Source organism: Gymnoscopelus microlampas (assembly GCF_963454915.1).
Source record: "Gymnoscopelus microlampas genome assembly, chromosome: 18".
Taxonomy (NCBI): Eukaryota; Metazoa; Chordata; class Actinopteri; order Myctophiformes; family Myctophidae; genus Gymnoscopelus; species Gymnoscopelus microlampas.
In genome coordinates this window covers 45,825,208-45,842,122 of record NC_139955.1, presented here as the reverse complement: position 1 = coordinate 45,842,122, position 16,915 = coordinate 45,825,208, and the positions used below count along the sequence as shown (strand labels likewise).

At 43.5% G+C, this 16,915-nt stretch overlaps 1 protein-coding gene across 3 annotated transcripts; it reads left to right on the top strand.

Annotated features, from left to right (window-relative positions):
* The first annotated feature begins 588 nt into the window (after positions 1-588).
* p2ry10 (P2Y receptor family member 10) lies at positions 589-16,591 on the top strand. Of its 3 annotated transcripts, XM_084085591.1 has the most exons (6): positions 589-800; positions 5,727-5,864; positions 6,444-6,624; positions 9,829-10,066; positions 13,559-13,892; positions 14,480-16,591. In XM_084085591.1, exons 2-6 carry the CDS (start codon positions 5,728-5,730, stop codon positions 14,880-14,882), a joined length of 1,293 nt encoding a protein of 430 aa, XP_083941717.1. In that variant the 5' UTR covers positions 589-800; position 5,727; the 3' UTR covers positions 14,883-16,591. The 3 variants fall into 3 exon arrangements, with proteins under 3 accessions (XP_083941717.1, XP_083941718.1, XP_083941716.1); XM_084085592.1 differs by lacking the exon at positions 589-800 and having other exon boundaries at positions 5,543-5,864; positions 13,577-13,892; XM_084085590.1 differs by lacking the exon at positions 589-800 and having other exon boundaries at positions 5,543-5,864.
* The last annotated feature ends 324 nt before the right edge of the window (positions 16,592-16,915 follow it).

Sequence of the window (16,915 nt, the reverse complement as noted above, 5' to 3'; positions counted from 1 at the left end):
TGCGTGCGTGCGTGCGTGCGTGCGTGCGCGTGTGCGTGTGCGTGTGCGTGCGCGTGCGCGTGCGCGTGCGCGTGCGCTTGTGCGTGTGTGCACTTGCTTGCGTCAAATGTGGTCATTTATCTCTCAATCTCTTTCTGAACACTCCGGATGTCACCGTCCGTGTCTATCTCTGTGCATGTCTCTGTGTATGTGTCTCTGTGCTGCTTCTGTGTCTATATGTGTCACACAGACAGCACGTATGTGTTAGCCTGTATGCGTCACATGTGTGTGTCAGTGTGTCACCTCTCCTGCATGTCTCCTGCATGCTGCTGTGCTGTGACTGACGTCACTAACGGCACGACAACAACACCGCTAAACGCTTACAGCAACGTCTCGTCAGAGCCACTTCCCCTCCACCTCGTCACGCTCCAAACCTCGGCCGGCCACTATCACTCTCTCTCTCTCTCTCTCTCTCTCTCTCTCTCTCTCTCTCAGGAGAACAGAGCTGATCCAGATACAGCTTGAAACGTCTTGTAACGACGGCTCACCGTCGCCACGCTGCCAGAGGCTGACCACCACGTATACTGGCCTGTTGGCGGGCAGAGGGTGTTGTGTGCCACCACGGTGCCACCACGGTGCCACAGCAGGGCACAGAGAGGCTTCATCAACAGGGCTGTGATCCTGGTCCAGTGGAACCACGTCATCCGGCCGCTCACACAGGAGTGTGAAGGAGTGTGACATCGCTGACCCTCGACTCCCCTCCCCTCCCCTCCCCTCCCCTCCGCTCCTCTCCTCTCCCCTGGTGACCCTCATGCATGGAGGTAGGTTAACAGTAATCCAACCTTTTATTAGTTGTAGAGCGGCTTCTCTTGGAGAGGATTCATTCACCTGAATGGCCACATTGTACCCAGTGGTGGAAAAATGTACTCACAATTTTTTACTTAAAGAGGCATTTAGGACCACGGTTTTCTTACCTTTTCTATGATGTTATGATATTTTAGGATGAATGGTACAGTAGAAAAATGTCATAACTCCACCCCTGGTCCGCCACAGCTTAAAAGCCCTCTAAGCTGCCTCATTCACTAGAATGGGGGATCTCACTTACAGTTGAAGCGGATAGGCCTTAGGTTAGATCACATATTTTAATAGCTTTTTTTTTTTTTTTTTTTTTTGAGATCTGATGTTCATAGTGACAGAGCACTATGCAACAAAAAAAAAAAAAACAGAAGTCTCGCTAGACGAGATTGAAATCTTGTCTAGCGAGACTTCTGTTTTTTTTTTTTTGACAGTGTTCTGTCACTATGAACGTCAGATCTCTCTCTCAAAAAAAAAAAAAAAAGCTATTAAAATATGTGATCTAACCTAAGGCCTATCCGCGCACCTTTTAAGCTGTGGCGGACCAGGGGTGGAGTTATGCAATTTTTCTACAGTACCATCCATCCTAAGATATCATAACGTCATAGGAAAGGTAATAAAACTTTTGTCCAACATTCTCCTTTAAGACCTGGAATTGTGTCATTTTTAGATTTGAGCTAAAAAGCAATATTTTACACTGTGGGCTATTCAAAAATAGCAGATCTACAAGCTCATAGCGCGGCACCGAGTGCTGCGCTACGAGCTTGTAGATCTGCTATTTTTGAAAAATCGTGAAAATCTTTGAATATATATATATTTTTAAAGCGAACATTTTTAACTCAAATCTTTGCTTCTGGGGGTTCCTGGAACAAAATACATATCATTTTGGGGGTCCTTGACATGAAAAAGATTGAGAACCACTGATATAGAAACGTTTTTTCAGAATACTGTTGAGATGTAGAATCGGCTTCAGGTCTCAATGGGTTAAAACGTGCACCAATAGGCCTTGTGCTAGATCGCATATTTTAATAGTTGTTGTTTTTTTTTAGAGAGAGAGATCTGACGTCCATAGTGACAGAACACTATACAAAAAATCTCTGGACGAGATTGAAATCTCGAGATTTCAATCTCGTCTATCGAGACTTTTTTTTCGGTTGCGTAGTGTCCTGTCACTATGAACGTCAGATCTTACCAAAAAAAAAGCTATTCAGATAGGCAATCTAGCGCAAGGCCTATTGGCACACAAGCTGTGGTGGAACCGGGATGGAGTTATGACATTTTTCTACTGTACCATTCATCCTAAGATATCATAACATCATAGAAAAGGTAAGAGAACCGTGGTCCAAAAGTCCCCTTTAGGTAAAAGTTGTGTTTTGTGTGAGAAAAAAAAAATGAAGTGTTATAAATGTAACTGTGTTGTTTTACATTCTTTTGCCTAATACAAATTTCAATCAATCAATCAATGAATACTACAATGTAGAGATACTCTGTTACAAGTAAAAGTCTGGAATTCAAAATTTACTTGATTAAAAGTACAAAAGTATTGGCATCAAAATGTACTTAAAGTACCAAAAGTAGAAAGTACTAATTATGCAGAATGTTCCATTTTTCGAAGTTTTTCGAATGTATAAAAATCTTTTGAAAATATTGCATCAATCAAACCTTTATGTATTCTCGAAAGACATTGAGGTTGCCCTCATTTGCAGTGTCGTCGAGATACATACAGCACAGTACAACATCAATACAACATCAATATTCATATCAATGATAAATTCAGAACAAAAACAAAATTAGAAACAGTTACAGACATTTGTGGGTAGATCTGCAATCAAAGATTTAAATTGACTGTAATGTTTTACTTCTTTTGTTTTATGGATCCTAACGTCACTTTATAATTGTGTTTCCTTTGCTGGATGTTCTGTGTAAAGCTCAATTGCCTTATCTTGGCCTACATTACTTCATGTAGTTGCATTACTGTACTTTACTGTACACTGACATTACTATGCCTTGTAGATCGGCTATTTTTGCTACTTTCGTGTGACATAGAATGGCCCGACATTATGAATGGCCCGACAGTAGGCTATTATGCAATGTGGCCCTCTGGAAAGAGTGTGGAAATATAGTGGCCCTCTCCATCATCAAAGTTGCATCACCCCTGCTTTATGATATTATGATAATCCTAGGACGAGTGGGTGATTGATTGATTGATTGATTGAATACTTTATTTAGAAAGACATGGAAACAGTACATGGAAGTACAGTTCACAATACACGGTCCTCTAAACTGGATCGCTCATAAAAGCACAATGGCTTATTTAAAATGAGATCCCCACGCACTCACATCATGATGACATTTAAGAAGACATACAAATATACACTACTATGCAGAACGTCATACAATCAGCTTGCAGGTTACTGGTACGAAAAACAAGAAATATGTACAATAGACCGTTTTAGGAGGAGGGGAGGGGGGGGGCGGTAGGTTAAGACTTTGACAGGGGCCAGTTTGGAATTGCAGCCTCCTGAAGGTGATTCTTTAGGGCAGTTTTGAAAGTGAGTAGGGTTTACACTCCTTTACTCCTTTAGGTAGGGCATTCCACATTTTTGTTGTATAGCATGAGAATGAGTTCATGTGTCTGGTACAGTCGAAAACAATCATAACTCCATCCCGAGTCGACCGCAGCTAAAAACCCCGAGCCTATGAGACTTGCACTAGATCGTGTATTTGAACAGCTTTTTTTGGCGGGGGGGGGGGACAGAACATGGACAGAATGTTGGACGCGCCTCTCCGGATGTCTCACAAGGCGAGATTTCACCCGTGACGTCATCCACGTCACTTTTGCAAACACTACGGCGGCCTATTTGGGACAAAAACATCGTGGAGGATTTTCTGTCCATAACTACGTTAGATCTCACCAAACAAAAACAAAAAAAGGAAAGAGCTATCAATTGGAGCAGCGGTTGCAGGTGTGAGTTCAAGTTCAAATTCCTTTTTTATTGCCATTCATCATAACTTTTCATCAGCGATGCAAAGCAAGGAAGAAAGCACTTTGCAAATGGCTCCGTTGAAAACATGGTGAGGAGAGAGGTTTCACTTTACCTGGAAGAGTTCCAGGTAGAGTGAAACCGCAGTCCTCAGTCGTCCCTGCAGGTACGATTCCAGGCCTGGCCAGCAATGTGTTGAATGTGACCCTGAGCAAAGGCACTTAAATGCATATACGTCATTTCACTGTGTATGCAGACATACAGTGACATATTCCAGTGGTTCTCAACCTTTTCAGGCCTCGACCCACCCAAAATAATCATATCACATCACTGTTGTGAAAATAGACGATCTAAAAGCTCACAAAGCGAGGCGTTGTGAGCTTTTAGATCGTCTATTTTCACAATTTTTGCCTCTTTCTTTTTTTTTAGGTATTAAAAAGGTCACTTCACTGTCATCTGGGCCCCCCTCCCATCATGTGGGGACCCACTCGGGGTCCCGACCCACAGGTTGAGAACCACTGACATATTCCACAAAGGAGGCGAGGACCATATTATTAATATTAATATTATATCTGTTAATATCTTAAAAACATGTCAAAACATGCCCCATATAATGTTGTTGCTTCTACCCCTTTAAGAGTGTAATGTCTCTACTGAGGCTGAGCTACTTGGTTAAAGACAGGTCTCTGTCTGTCTGTCTGTCTGTCTGTCTGTCTGTCTGTCTCAGTCTCTCTCTCTCTCTCTCTCTCTCTCTCTCTCTCCCCCCCCCCCCTCTCTCTCTCTCTCTCTGGGGGAGGGACACAGGAAGGGTGTGGGTGTGTGGTTGATGGCAGGAGGAGGAAGGCTCTGAAACGATTCTGTTGATAAGCAGAGCAACTGCTGCGTCTTTCTCCCCCACACACACTTCCTGCTCTGATGCTGGGGGCAGATGTGTGTGTGTGTGTGTGTGTGTGTGTGTGTGTGTGTGTGTGTGTGTGGGGGGGGGGGGGGGGGGGGGGGGTTGTGATTTATAACATAACATACTATACAGCCTGGTGCAGATGATTTACTAGCACACACACTCTTTTAAAACAGGATACTTCTATCATGTTTTCCATGTGTTCCGGGGGTCACATGAACACAGGCAGAGGTCAAAGATGTGTCATCATGTGACATAAGGTCAGAGGTCACAGGCCATTAGGATAAGGATAATTCCTTTTAACAGGTCGTTCATGAAAGTCCTTGCGGTCTTGTTTCCAATGAGAACCTGTGAGCAATTAGGGGTTAAGAGTCTTGCTCAGGGATCGAACCTGGGGCCTCTGGCTCCCTAGGGCTCACTAACCACTCAGCTATGGCCGCCCCAATCCAGGAACGCACCTCTGTGTCTTTTTGGATTTCTTTGGCTTTTCAAAAATAGCAGATACAGTATATGAGCTCATAGTGCGGCACCGAGTGCGTTTTAAGAAAGCAAATCTTGTAGATCCGGTCCCTGGAACAAAATATTTTGAGATGGGGGTCCACGGGCCAAAACATGTCCCTGCTAATAATATACTATTGCACTGAAGTGTTGATTGTGTGCCATTTTTGCCACCAAGTGTAAAGATTTTATCTTATTTCATAATATTTCATTTCATTTTACATTAATTCTCACTGCTGTTGCTGTCATGATGTGAATCATCAATGTACGTTTGTCTTGTCTTAATATCTTGTCTCATGTTCTCATGTGTTCTGCAGGTACCAGTGGACCTGAGTGAAGGACTTTGGACTGGATGTCACTGATCAATCAATGATCAATCAATGATTGGAAATCAATCCGTCACTCGTCAGATTGTAGAACATCCTTGTAGTTTGATCATGTGAGCGCGTGTGTGTGTGGGTGCGTGCGTGTGCGTGTGCGTGTGTGCGTGTGTGTGTGTGCGCGTGTGACAGTATGGCTCAGTGTGTGTATAACAACACAGTGTGGGACACACACATGGACCAGTTGTACACATACTTCTATCTCATCCTGTTCATCCCTGGACTACTGCTCAACACTGTTGCATTGTGGGTCCTCTGCAGACATATCAGGTACACGCTCGTGCACACGCTTGTGCACACGCACACGCACGCGCACACACACGTGTTTATTTTGAGTAAAATTTCATTTAGTTTTAGTCACATTTTAGTGATCTGAAATGTTTTAGTTTTAGTCTAGTTTTAGTCGACTAAATCTACAGTTGATTTAGTCGACTAAAACGTATTTTGGCGGTGCCTTGATGGCGTCATAATGGCTGATTTAACACTTGGTTAGATGCTGAAAATAGCAGATCTACAAGCTCACAACGCGTTGTGAGCTTGTAGATCTGCTATTTTCAGAGCGCAACACCCGAGCGCAACCAAACATAAAATGACTTGTCTTTTAGTTCTACTGGATCTCTTCTCCACTAGATCCCTCACTAACATTTTAGTCTAGTTTTTATTTGCTGATGAAATTGTCAATATATAATTTAGTCATAGTTTTAGTCATCATAGCTTAGTTTTTTATCTAGTTTTCGTCAGTGAAAAAAGGTAGTTGACGAAAAAATGTCGTCACAGTTTTAGTCGACAACATCAACACTGATACACACACATCCATCCTCTCTCTCTCTCTCTCTCTCTCTCTGTCAGTAAGAAGAGCAAGGCGGTGATCTTCATGATCAACCTGGCGCTAGCGGACCTGGCCCACATCCTGTCCTTACCTCTGAGGATCTACTACTACCTGACCCACGACTGGCCGTTCCCCCGCAGCGTCTGTCTGCTCTGCTTCTACCTCAAGTACCTCAACATGTACGCCTCCATCGCCTTCCTGGTGAGTGGTGTAACATGTAGAATGAGAGTTTTAAACTCACAGCTGAGCCAGTTGAGCTCCATCATGTCCATCGTGTCAATAAACTCCCTTTGACCGCTAATATCAAATGTGTGATTTTTGCCAAAAGCCAGCGTGGGAAGAGGAAGTGATTTGAGTCGACGCCAAAAGAGCCTCCTCGTGTTCCCAACGAACGCACAGAAAGCCTAATTATCTCTGCCAGGACATCATACATGCAGCCGTGTGTGTGTGTGTGTGTGTGTGTGTGTGTGTGTGTGTGTGTGTGTGTGTGTGTGTGTGTGTGTGTGTGTGTGTGTGTGCGAGCGCGCGTGATGTGTCCACAACTATCTTGCACACCACTAGGCAGATCAGTGTCATATTTTGTAGAATTAAATTATTGAATAGTTTTCAAATGTTTTCAAATATTTGACAAATATGTGATATTTTATCATTCATAATTGAAGAGCAATTGTCCCTCCAGGCTATGGGATCAAATGTGCTGCCAGGCTAGCCAATTACAATGCTCCTGTCCCTCTGGCTTATGGGATGTACCCACACTAGCCACTCATACAGTAGATATGAAAGTTTGCTGGGACAAGCCGATGTTTGATTAACACCAAAATATACATTTATAAACATGACAACATACCACAAAACCTACACATCACATGGCTTAATGTCCACATGGAATTGTAGGCAAATATTGTTAAAATAGCCGAATTACAAGCTCACATTGTCGTTGTGACCTTGTATATCGGCTATTTTGACAATGTTTGCCTCTTTCTTACATAATATTTGACAAATTGGCCAATTTGGTATTAAAAAAGGTCTTAAAGGTAATTAAATAGTAACTTTATAAATGTGCGGATACACTGTATACACTTATGTTTGTTGGTTTGTTTACTGTTGAGTGAGAAAACAATGTTGCACATTAAGCTAATCATCTGGGGACCCCCCAAAATTATTTGGGGACCGCACTGAGGGTCCCGACCCCTAGTTTGGGAACCTAGGTTTAGAGTGCTGACGTTCAGCAAAAGCTTAAAGGCACTAAAAGCAATACAGACTAATACAGCACTGTCTTCAAATCACACACATTTAATTAAAAACAATAATAATAATATTCGACAAACTGAACCCTGACATTTTGTCCCCCCCTTATTTCCAAGAAAAATAAGAAACACCCATGAAAGAGATTAAATCTCACTGACTTCGGTTTTTGTATGATTGATGATTGTTGATTCCCAAAAATAAGGAACACATGTATGTGTCTCTCTTTATCAGTTCAACAAGGGACACTTTTTCAAGGTACGGTTGGTTGGCAACCCTAGTTCTCATTGTTATATTTCCAACTTCTCCTTTATCTGCACCTCAGGAACCAGGAAGTCGAACAAATGTCATTAACCACTCGAACCCTAGCATCCCTATTCTGGCGGGAACATTTGCCAAAAGTAGCCGTTGTGAGTTTGCAGGTCGGCTTTTGTCAAAGAGGTTGCAGGGCGCGCAGAGTAGCCTACAGGCTCTGTCACATAGCATTGACATACAGAATAGGGGAGCCAGGCAAAAGATGCAGTTTTGTACTGAAATAGTCATTACTTATGTTATGAGACTTATTCTAAAGTGTAGTTGATTATTTAGGCTTGCTTCCAAATGTTTTAACTATTTTTTAAACCAGCGGTTCTCAAATACTTTCATGAAAATGTTTTGTGCATTTGTGTTGTTAGAATGTTAAAACAAATATTAAAATATCATTGTTTTTGCAAGAGTTTTTGCCGATACAAGTAGATCTGCTATTTTCAAATAGCTGATGCATACAGTATAGGTTTAAAGCAGGGGTCTTCAACAGGGGGTCCGTGACCCCTAGGGGGTCCTCAGAGTTACTACAAGGGGTCCGCCAAATCTTTGTGTGATATGATTTATTTATTTTTTTACCTTAACCACTTGAACCCTACCATGCTTTTTCTGAGGAGAACTTTAGCCAAAAATAGCAGATCTACAAGCTCACAACGCCTCGCGCTGCGAGGCGTTGAGAGCTTGTAGATCGGCTATTTTTGGCAAAGAGGTATAGGTGTAGAGGGAAAAAAAGAGCAGACCAAGTAAACAGAAAACAAGTTTAATCTGAAACGCAATTTTATACAATATAGAGGGGGTCCCTGCTTCATCTCTCTCTCAGCTAGGGGGTCCTTGGCCTGAAAAGGTTGAAGACCCCTGGTTTAAAGTGCTCATGTGGCCTAAGTTGCTTCTTTTGGGCTTGTTTTCCTAGACCTGGTTGCTTATTTCTCTCAAAAAATATGGCAACGCTGCCTGTAATAATGAGCCCTCATTACATTATCAATAAAACCTTTTTTCGCAGCTGCTGCAAAGCTGCTGCTCTACAAACAGGCTGAGACACAGTCCGACACCTAAGTGACACCGAAGTGTCATTGGCTGTCCTGGCTGTCCTTCGCTCCTTTAAGCCAATGGCGACACGAATGGGGAGACGGCCCGCCCCCCCCGCAGTAACCGTGCTCCGCTGCGCTCCCCTCATTCACAGACAGTGCAACTTTTACTGCAGCCTCAGGCAGGAGGGTTAGCCTAAATGCTAGCGTGCTTCATTAGACCTAGTTTGGCTATTAAGTTATTCTTTGGCCATGTTCACACTGACTTCAATCTTAGCTATTGTTGGGAAGACCCGCGTGGGCTGTGGGTATACTCCATCGGTGAGCAGCGCCTTCTTGTATGCAGGCTTGTGATCGCAATGAAGCACACGGTCCCCAGAAGTTGCAAATGCATCTTAAATGTGCACCTACTACATTAACGGTGGTAGTTACAACGGGGCAGTTTAACGTCATGCCCAGGACACTCACACACACACACGCACACACACACGCACACACGCACACACACACACACACACACACACACACACACACACACACACACACACACACACACACACACACACACACACACACACACACACACACACAATACAGAATGCAGCTGCTAATAATATGACTGTCAAGTCATATTTATTTCTTGTTTTTTGCCAATTATTTTAGGGGCCCACTTACAATATCCTCACGGCCCACCAGTAGGTCCCGGGCCACAGGTTGAGAACCACTGGTGTAAATAACTGTTCCTCCATAATTGTGACCTGTGTGTGTGTGTGTGTGTGTGTGTGTGTGTGTGTGTGTGTGTGTGTGTGTGTGTGTGTGTGTGTGCTTCCAGGTGTGTATCAGTGTGCAGAGGTGTGTGTTCCTGCTCAAACCGTTCTGCGTGCGCCGCTGGCGCCGCCGCTACGACGTGCTCATCAGCATGGCGGTGTGGGTGGTCGTGGGCGTGGCCTGTACGCCCTTCATCCTGATGAGGAGCAGCGGCAGCTCCACCCACCAGAACCTCCACAACACCTCCTCCCCCCGGGAGAACCTCCACATGGTCCACAACACCTCCTCCACCCAGGAGCAAGGTTATTATAGTTAACGAAAAATAAATAAACTAGAAAGTGTGCTCCTCGGAGCACAGGTCTCCGCCAGTACTGTTCCTGATTAATCCTGTCTTACCTATTTATATTACATATTGTCACGTGTCACTTGACCAATGTTAGCTTGGCTGATGGAAGCTCACTTCAAAAAATAGAAATGATTTTTTGAAGTGACACACCTATTTATTGGTTTTTATGTCATCATGCGCCTCGCTAGCCAATCAAAAGCATTGGTGACAACATATTGTCACGTGTCACGCGAAGCTTGACCAATGTTAGCTTGGCTGAGACGGACGGACACACGGAAGGACGGAGACGAAAACATACTCTCCACCTCTGGCGGAGACAAAGATACTCTCCATTAATCCTGTCAATATTACATATTGTCACGTGTCACTTGACCAATGTTAGCTTGGCTGATGGAAGCTCACTTCAAAAAATATAAATGATTTTTTGAAGTGACACACCTATTTATAGGCCTCTATTTCGTCATGCGTCTCGCTAGCCAATCAAAGCACACCCTTTCAACATATTGTCACGTGTCACGGGAAGTTTGACCAATGTTAGCTTGGCGGACACACGGAAGGACGGAGACGAAAACATACTCTCCACCTCTGGCGGAGACAATAACGAAAACTACCATTTTTAAAACATTTTCGTTAACTGAACTAAATAAAAAGTGCGTGGGGGGGAGGGGCGGGTCCAACCCATCCAAGGACCCCTGGGGGTCCCCGAACCCCCACTTTGAGAACCAATGTCCTATAGCATACATGGGCAACTGGTGGCCCGCAGCGTAGGTTAATATCGGAATACTGATATATTATTGATGTTAACAGTTAACATAAGTATAACTAAATGCATTTGAAATTAAATAAAAATGTTACTTTTCGGGATTCCAATTACAAAAATAGCAAAAATAGCCGATCTACAAGCTCAAAACGCGTCGCACTGCGACACGTTTTGAGCTTGTAGATCGGCTATTTTTGCTACTTTTTGTGTGACATAGAATGGCCTGACAGTATATATGCAATGTGGCCCTCTTGAGTGAGTGTGGAAATATAGTGGCCCTCTCCATCATCAAAGTTGCATCACCCCTGTCCTCTAGCTCAGTGCTTCTCAAACCTTTTCATGCCAGGGACCCCCAAATTGATATATATTTGGCCGTGGACCCCCATCTGAAAATATGTTGTGCCAGGGACTCCCAAAAGCAAAGATTTGTGTTTTGATTTCATTTTATTTGGATCTCTTTTAGCCGAGGCTAATCTTCCAAGAGTCCAGCAAGCAGAAATACAATACATTACATACGTACAGTGTACAATACTGATAAAAATTACAATAAACATATTGCAACATACCATAATGTAAAAACAGTACCAATATACAGAGTTACACAATAAAAAGATGTAACTCATCTCACATACACACCTACTACTAGGCCTTAGGCCTGTTGCACCTAAGGGATGAGCATGGATACCCATGGTGGACTATGCATGGCAGGGGCGTCCTCCTCCCTGAGCCAGGCCTAGACCTGACCGCATACCATTGTAAAAACTATTTATTACTATAAAAATAGGACACAGAAGAAAAAAGCACGAATCATTAAACAAACATCCAAATTATTGCAATGAGTTCCATATTTTGACCGCCCTAAAAATAAAAGATCCGCTTCCCATGATAGTTTTTATTTTAGGTATAACATAGTGGTTTTTGCATCTTGATCTTGTGTTGACCAGATGACTGTCACGAACTAATGTCAACCGATTCCTTACACTAACTGGCTTGTTAGACACATTAATCTTTGTAATCAGTGCAAAAGATTGCTGTCTCACACATTCAGATACTGTGGGCCATCCCATTATGCTTTGCAGTTCAACCGTACCAATTTCATATCCACATCTTAAGACCATTCTTGCTGCCCTGTTCAATGTGATCTGCAGTCTCTTAATGTCTCCAAGAGCTGCATTGCCCCAGACTGCACAGCAGTAATTAATGTGACTATAAATTAAGTTATGAGATATTATTTTTAAAGTATCCCTAGGGAGAAGCCTTGCAATACGTCCCACCATTCCCGATAATTTCAACACCTTTTTCGATATATCTGTAATATGGGCTGTCCACGAGAGGTTGTTTTGTATTTTGATTCCCAATAACTTAACCTCCGATACCTCGCCAATTTGAACCCCACCATGTGATAGGCTCCATGGCCCCAATCTCTTTCTCTTTCTATTTGTACATATAACCATGTTTTTAGTTTTATTAGTATTTAATACCAGTTTATTGTTATCTATCCATTCGGCAACACGTTTAAAATCATTTGTCAAATATTCATGTAATTGGGTTTGTGACTGAGCCACTGCAGTGATGGTAGTGTCGTCAGCAAACATATGTGCACTTGAGTCGACTAATACTAATGGAAGATCGTTTGTGAATATGATATATAACAGAGGCCCAAGACAACTCCCTTGCGGGATGCCGCAGTTGGTAAAGCGTGGAGAGCAAGGGGCAAGGCTGAGATATTTACGATGAGGCCGACAAAATGGCCAGAGTGGCGCTGTTTTACCCTGCGCCGACCTGTGAGTTCAGAAAGAATTTATTTTAGCGCAAGTGAATGGGTTTTTTGACAAACTTTAGACTAGATTTTCTTACTGTAATAAAAATTGTCATAAATTCTATATGCTTCCAGTCGCTAGTTTAAAGTCTCCTTTCAATCATCAGGATATGCGTTTTGCTAAATTATGGTTCTATTTATTATAAAATTGACGATAAAGTAGGCTATTCTCTGGGAGGGGCGGGATGATTTGATTGACACGCTACACAACCAATAGCATTCATTCCCCGCCCCCCGCTCTTGATTGACAAGTTACCCAACCAATAATGGTCTGAACTCATTCTGACGCGTATTGAAAGATGGCGGACCTACAGTTTTGCAGCAAAGGCTTCATTTTCGGTCTGTAGAAAGCAGCGGAGGGGGTTTGTCCATCTCATTTATACAGTCTATGGTGGAGAGGAGAATGAGCCGTTGACATAGACGGACTGCTTCCTGCCATACAGATAGGATTTCATCCAGTTGATAGAAGTTTGACTGAAACCATAATGACTTAAAATTGTGTAATCGATCAGGTCAAACGCAAGCTGCAGTAAAATCTAGAAGTAAGATGGATACAAGTTTACCATGATCAAGAGCATTAAGCCAGGCATCAGTCATGTCTATTAAGACAGTTTCAGTGGAATGATTGTTAGAATGTTCGCTTTAAAAGAAATATATTCAAAGATTTGCGCGAATCTTCAAGATTTTTCAAAAATAGCAGATCTACAAGCTCGTAGATCTGCTATTTTTGAATAGCCAAAGTATAAAAGGTCTAAATTATTGTGATGCTATATTCACACATTTTGCTGGGGACCCCCTGGAACCCCCTCAAGGACCCCTGGGGGTCCCCGGGACCCCACTTTGAGAACCAATGCTATAGCTAACATCAGGCTCTCGTCCTCCCCCAGCCTCCTCGTACCCGGGCTCCTCCAGCGCTCACAGCGGGGCTCAGGGCTGTTTCAAGGACCTCCCCGTCCGCCGGCTGCCTCTCTGGCAGGCCGTGGCCATCATGACGCTGGGCGAGACGTTTGCCTTCCTGCTCCCCCTGCTGGCCATCGCCTACAGCTCCGTCCGCACCGCCCGCTCCCTCCTCCGCCACAGACACCACGCCTCCTCCTCCTCCTCTTCCTCCCGCCGTCAGCTCCCCCCCTCTAAGCCCCGCCTCCTCCTCCGCCTGTACAGCTCCTCCAGCTCCTCCTCCTCGTCGGACAGACAGACGGACAAGTACGACTATTTCTTTTCAGTTTTTTCCTGCATGAAGGCCTGTGTGTGCCGTTCTAGTGCTGCCTGTAGCTCATGTACTGCAGCAGCCGCTATTTATTCGGACAGACAGACGGATTGTACTTGCAAGTACTGCAAGTACAATTTTGAGGTATTTATTTTTTACTTTACTGCAGTATTTCCAATTTTCAGTACTTTTACTTCTACTCCACTACATCTCAGAGGCAAATATTGTACTTTTACTCCACTACAATTATTTGACTTTAGTTACTAGTTACTTTGTAGATATAAATTATTACATTATAAAACATACATTAACCACTTTAGCTCTATATTACACATAGGCTATTTGAAAATAGCAGATCTACAATCTCGCAGCGCGACGCGTTGCGAGCTTGTAGATCTGCTATTTTCAAACATTTTAGTACTTTTACTTTTGGTTCTCTAAGTATATTTTGATGCCAATACATTTGTACTTTTACTCGAGTAACATTTTGAACACAGGCCTTTTACTTGTAACAACGTATATTGTTTTTTGTGGTATTGCTATAAATGAAGTTGACTCATGATTGATTGTGTGTGCTCTTCAGCCAAGGCGGCGAGGTGGAGAAGCGGCGCGCTCTGCGCATGGTGCTGGCCTGCACCGCCCTCTTCCTGTTCTGCTTCGCGCCGTACCACCTCAACTTCCTGCTCTACCTGATGGTGTCGCAGGACATGGTGTCCCACTGCGCCACGGCGGCCGCCGTCCTCCGGTTCCACCCGGTGTCTCTGTGCATGGCCAGCCTCTCCTGCTGCCTCAACCCGCTGCTCTACTACTTCCTCACCGCCGAGTTCAGGCAGCATCTCGGCAGGCACCGCGCCACCTCCTCCTGCGCCACCTCCCCCCCGGTCTCCTCCCCCGCCTCTCCCTCCTTCGTCTCCTCGCCGGCCAGCCTCTCCTTCCAGCCGGGGAGCCTCATGTCGAGCGGGGAGGACGGCAGCAGCTCCTCCTGAAGGGAGGGGCTGGGGCTGGGCCCGTTAAAGCCCCCTATTAGGCTCGATCTCCAGGCTTTTATTTTCCTTCGCGTTTTGCTCAAGAGCCTGGACCAGCCTGTTGACGTTCCTGGCATAGAAAGTAGGAGTCACCCTTTCATCTCCCCAACCAACCAGAGTGGCGCTCAATACTGCACTGGGTGCTGATGGACAGATCGGTGAACCAATGGGAGCCCACGGATTCTCTCTCCGGAGATTTTGCACCCGCCCCTCTAGACCAGATATTAGACGCGCTAAGGCAGCCTAAAGCCCAATTAACACTCTGTTGCATGTTCTAAATAGACCATTGGTTCTCAAACATTTCAAGGATCCCCATAACTTTCAGAGTTACAGAGCTGTATTGGTCCATTTGGAACCCCCTCAAGGACCTCTGAGGGTCCCTGCACTCCACTTTGAGAGACCTGTATTTGAATGACCTGTAGTTTCGCTGTTTTACCCCTGCTGGTGTCAGAAAGAATTAGACTCTATTCAACTTTACACTTGATTTTATTACCTTTATAAACATTGTCATAAATACTATATGCTTCCAGTCGCTAGTTTAAAGTCTTCTTTCAATCACCATGATATGTGTTTTGGTAAATTATGGTCCCATATATTTTAAAATGTATGATAAAGTAGGGTATGCTGTAGGAGGGGCGTGGTACCTTGTGATGATTTGATTGACAAGCTACACAACCAATAGCATTAATTCCCCACCCCTGCTCTGGTCCCAATTTACGAGCATTTATTTCCGAGTCTATTTTTCGCATTTTTCGTAACGCTGTCCATATGTTTTACAGTCTATGGTTGGCTGGCTCCCACAGTGTCAGTTTGCTGGGTGCCTGACACAGTGTCCAGCCAGCCTCATCCTTCTCTCTCTGATCTTATCTTTGCCAGGGGAGTCAGTTCAGCAAAAGCTAACGTATGGCAAGGTTAGTGTTGCCAACTCCCAGAGATTAAAATAAGGGACAACTATCCTGGGCGCGCGGGCAAATGTTTTTGGGGGTCAAAACCCCCCAAAACCCCTTATACCTATACATATATATATATATACCTACCTAACACAATACAAACACAATAGTCTTACACCTGCAGAGACTACTATTCATGATTTTTTTTTCCTGGAACCAAGGTATTGCACCTGCCATACCTTGCCATACCCAACTGACGCCCCCGTCTTTGACGCACAGACTACTCAACATTTAATTGCGGGATTTTATCCTTGTTTTTGTTTTTTAGAAGTGAGAAAAAGTTCTTCAGAACGTTTTGTGTTTTATAATGAGATAATGCTGACGTGTGGGACTGATCTGTGTCAGGTATAATATGACATGGTTTAAATATTTGATACTGTACAAATGTTAAAAATGTTGCAGAAACCTTTTTCATGTTTTTCTTCATAAATGAGTGCCCTACTTTGTCGTCCTAGATCGTCAAACCACATTAGCGGAAAGAGGCGAACATTTGCTATCTTTGAACATTTCTTTCAAGTGAAGTGGTTAAAGGTAGGGTACGTGATGTTTTTTTTGGTTGAAACAAAACATTTTGTTAAAAAGTTAAAGCTCTATATTCTGATAGTAATCAATCATTGCTATAGCGTGTTTGTTCAGTAACAGGAGTCTCCATGTCTCTCCGGCTCTTCAATAAACATAATAATACAACTTAGGTAGGTGACAAAATCTGAGCCAATCAGGAGAGAGTACCCATTCATCAGCTTCATTTTTATAGTGTTCTAGTTCCAATTGTGTCTGCTCATTTCTTTGTGTCATCACTTCCATTTTCACTTGTTTAATCTGTATCCCGAGTTTTCTATCCTGATTGGATAAAATGTATATCCTGGACCTGAACATGCATTTTCTGCTGAATAAAGAGCTGGAGAGACATGAGCAAACACTCTAGCAATGAGAAGGCTACTTAACACTTATTTAAAATCACTTACCCTACCTGAAAGTGTGTCCGTTGGGTTTTATAACTATTTAACCAATTGAAAAGTATTAACAAGCGCTTCAGGTGACTAA

Coding starts and splice junctions, on each gene's coding strand:
- p2ry10 (XM_084085591.1), top strand. CDS start 5,728: ATGGCTCAGTGTGTGTATAACAACACAGTGTGGGACACACACATGGAC. Junction 10,067..13,558: donor CTCCTCCACCCAGGAGCAAG/GTTATTATAGTT, acceptor AGCTAACATCAG/GCTCTCGTCCTCCCCCAGCC. Junction 13,893..14,479: donor TCGGACAGACAGACGGACAA/GTACGACTATTT, acceptor TGTGCTCTTCAG/CCAAGGCGGCGAGGTGGAGA.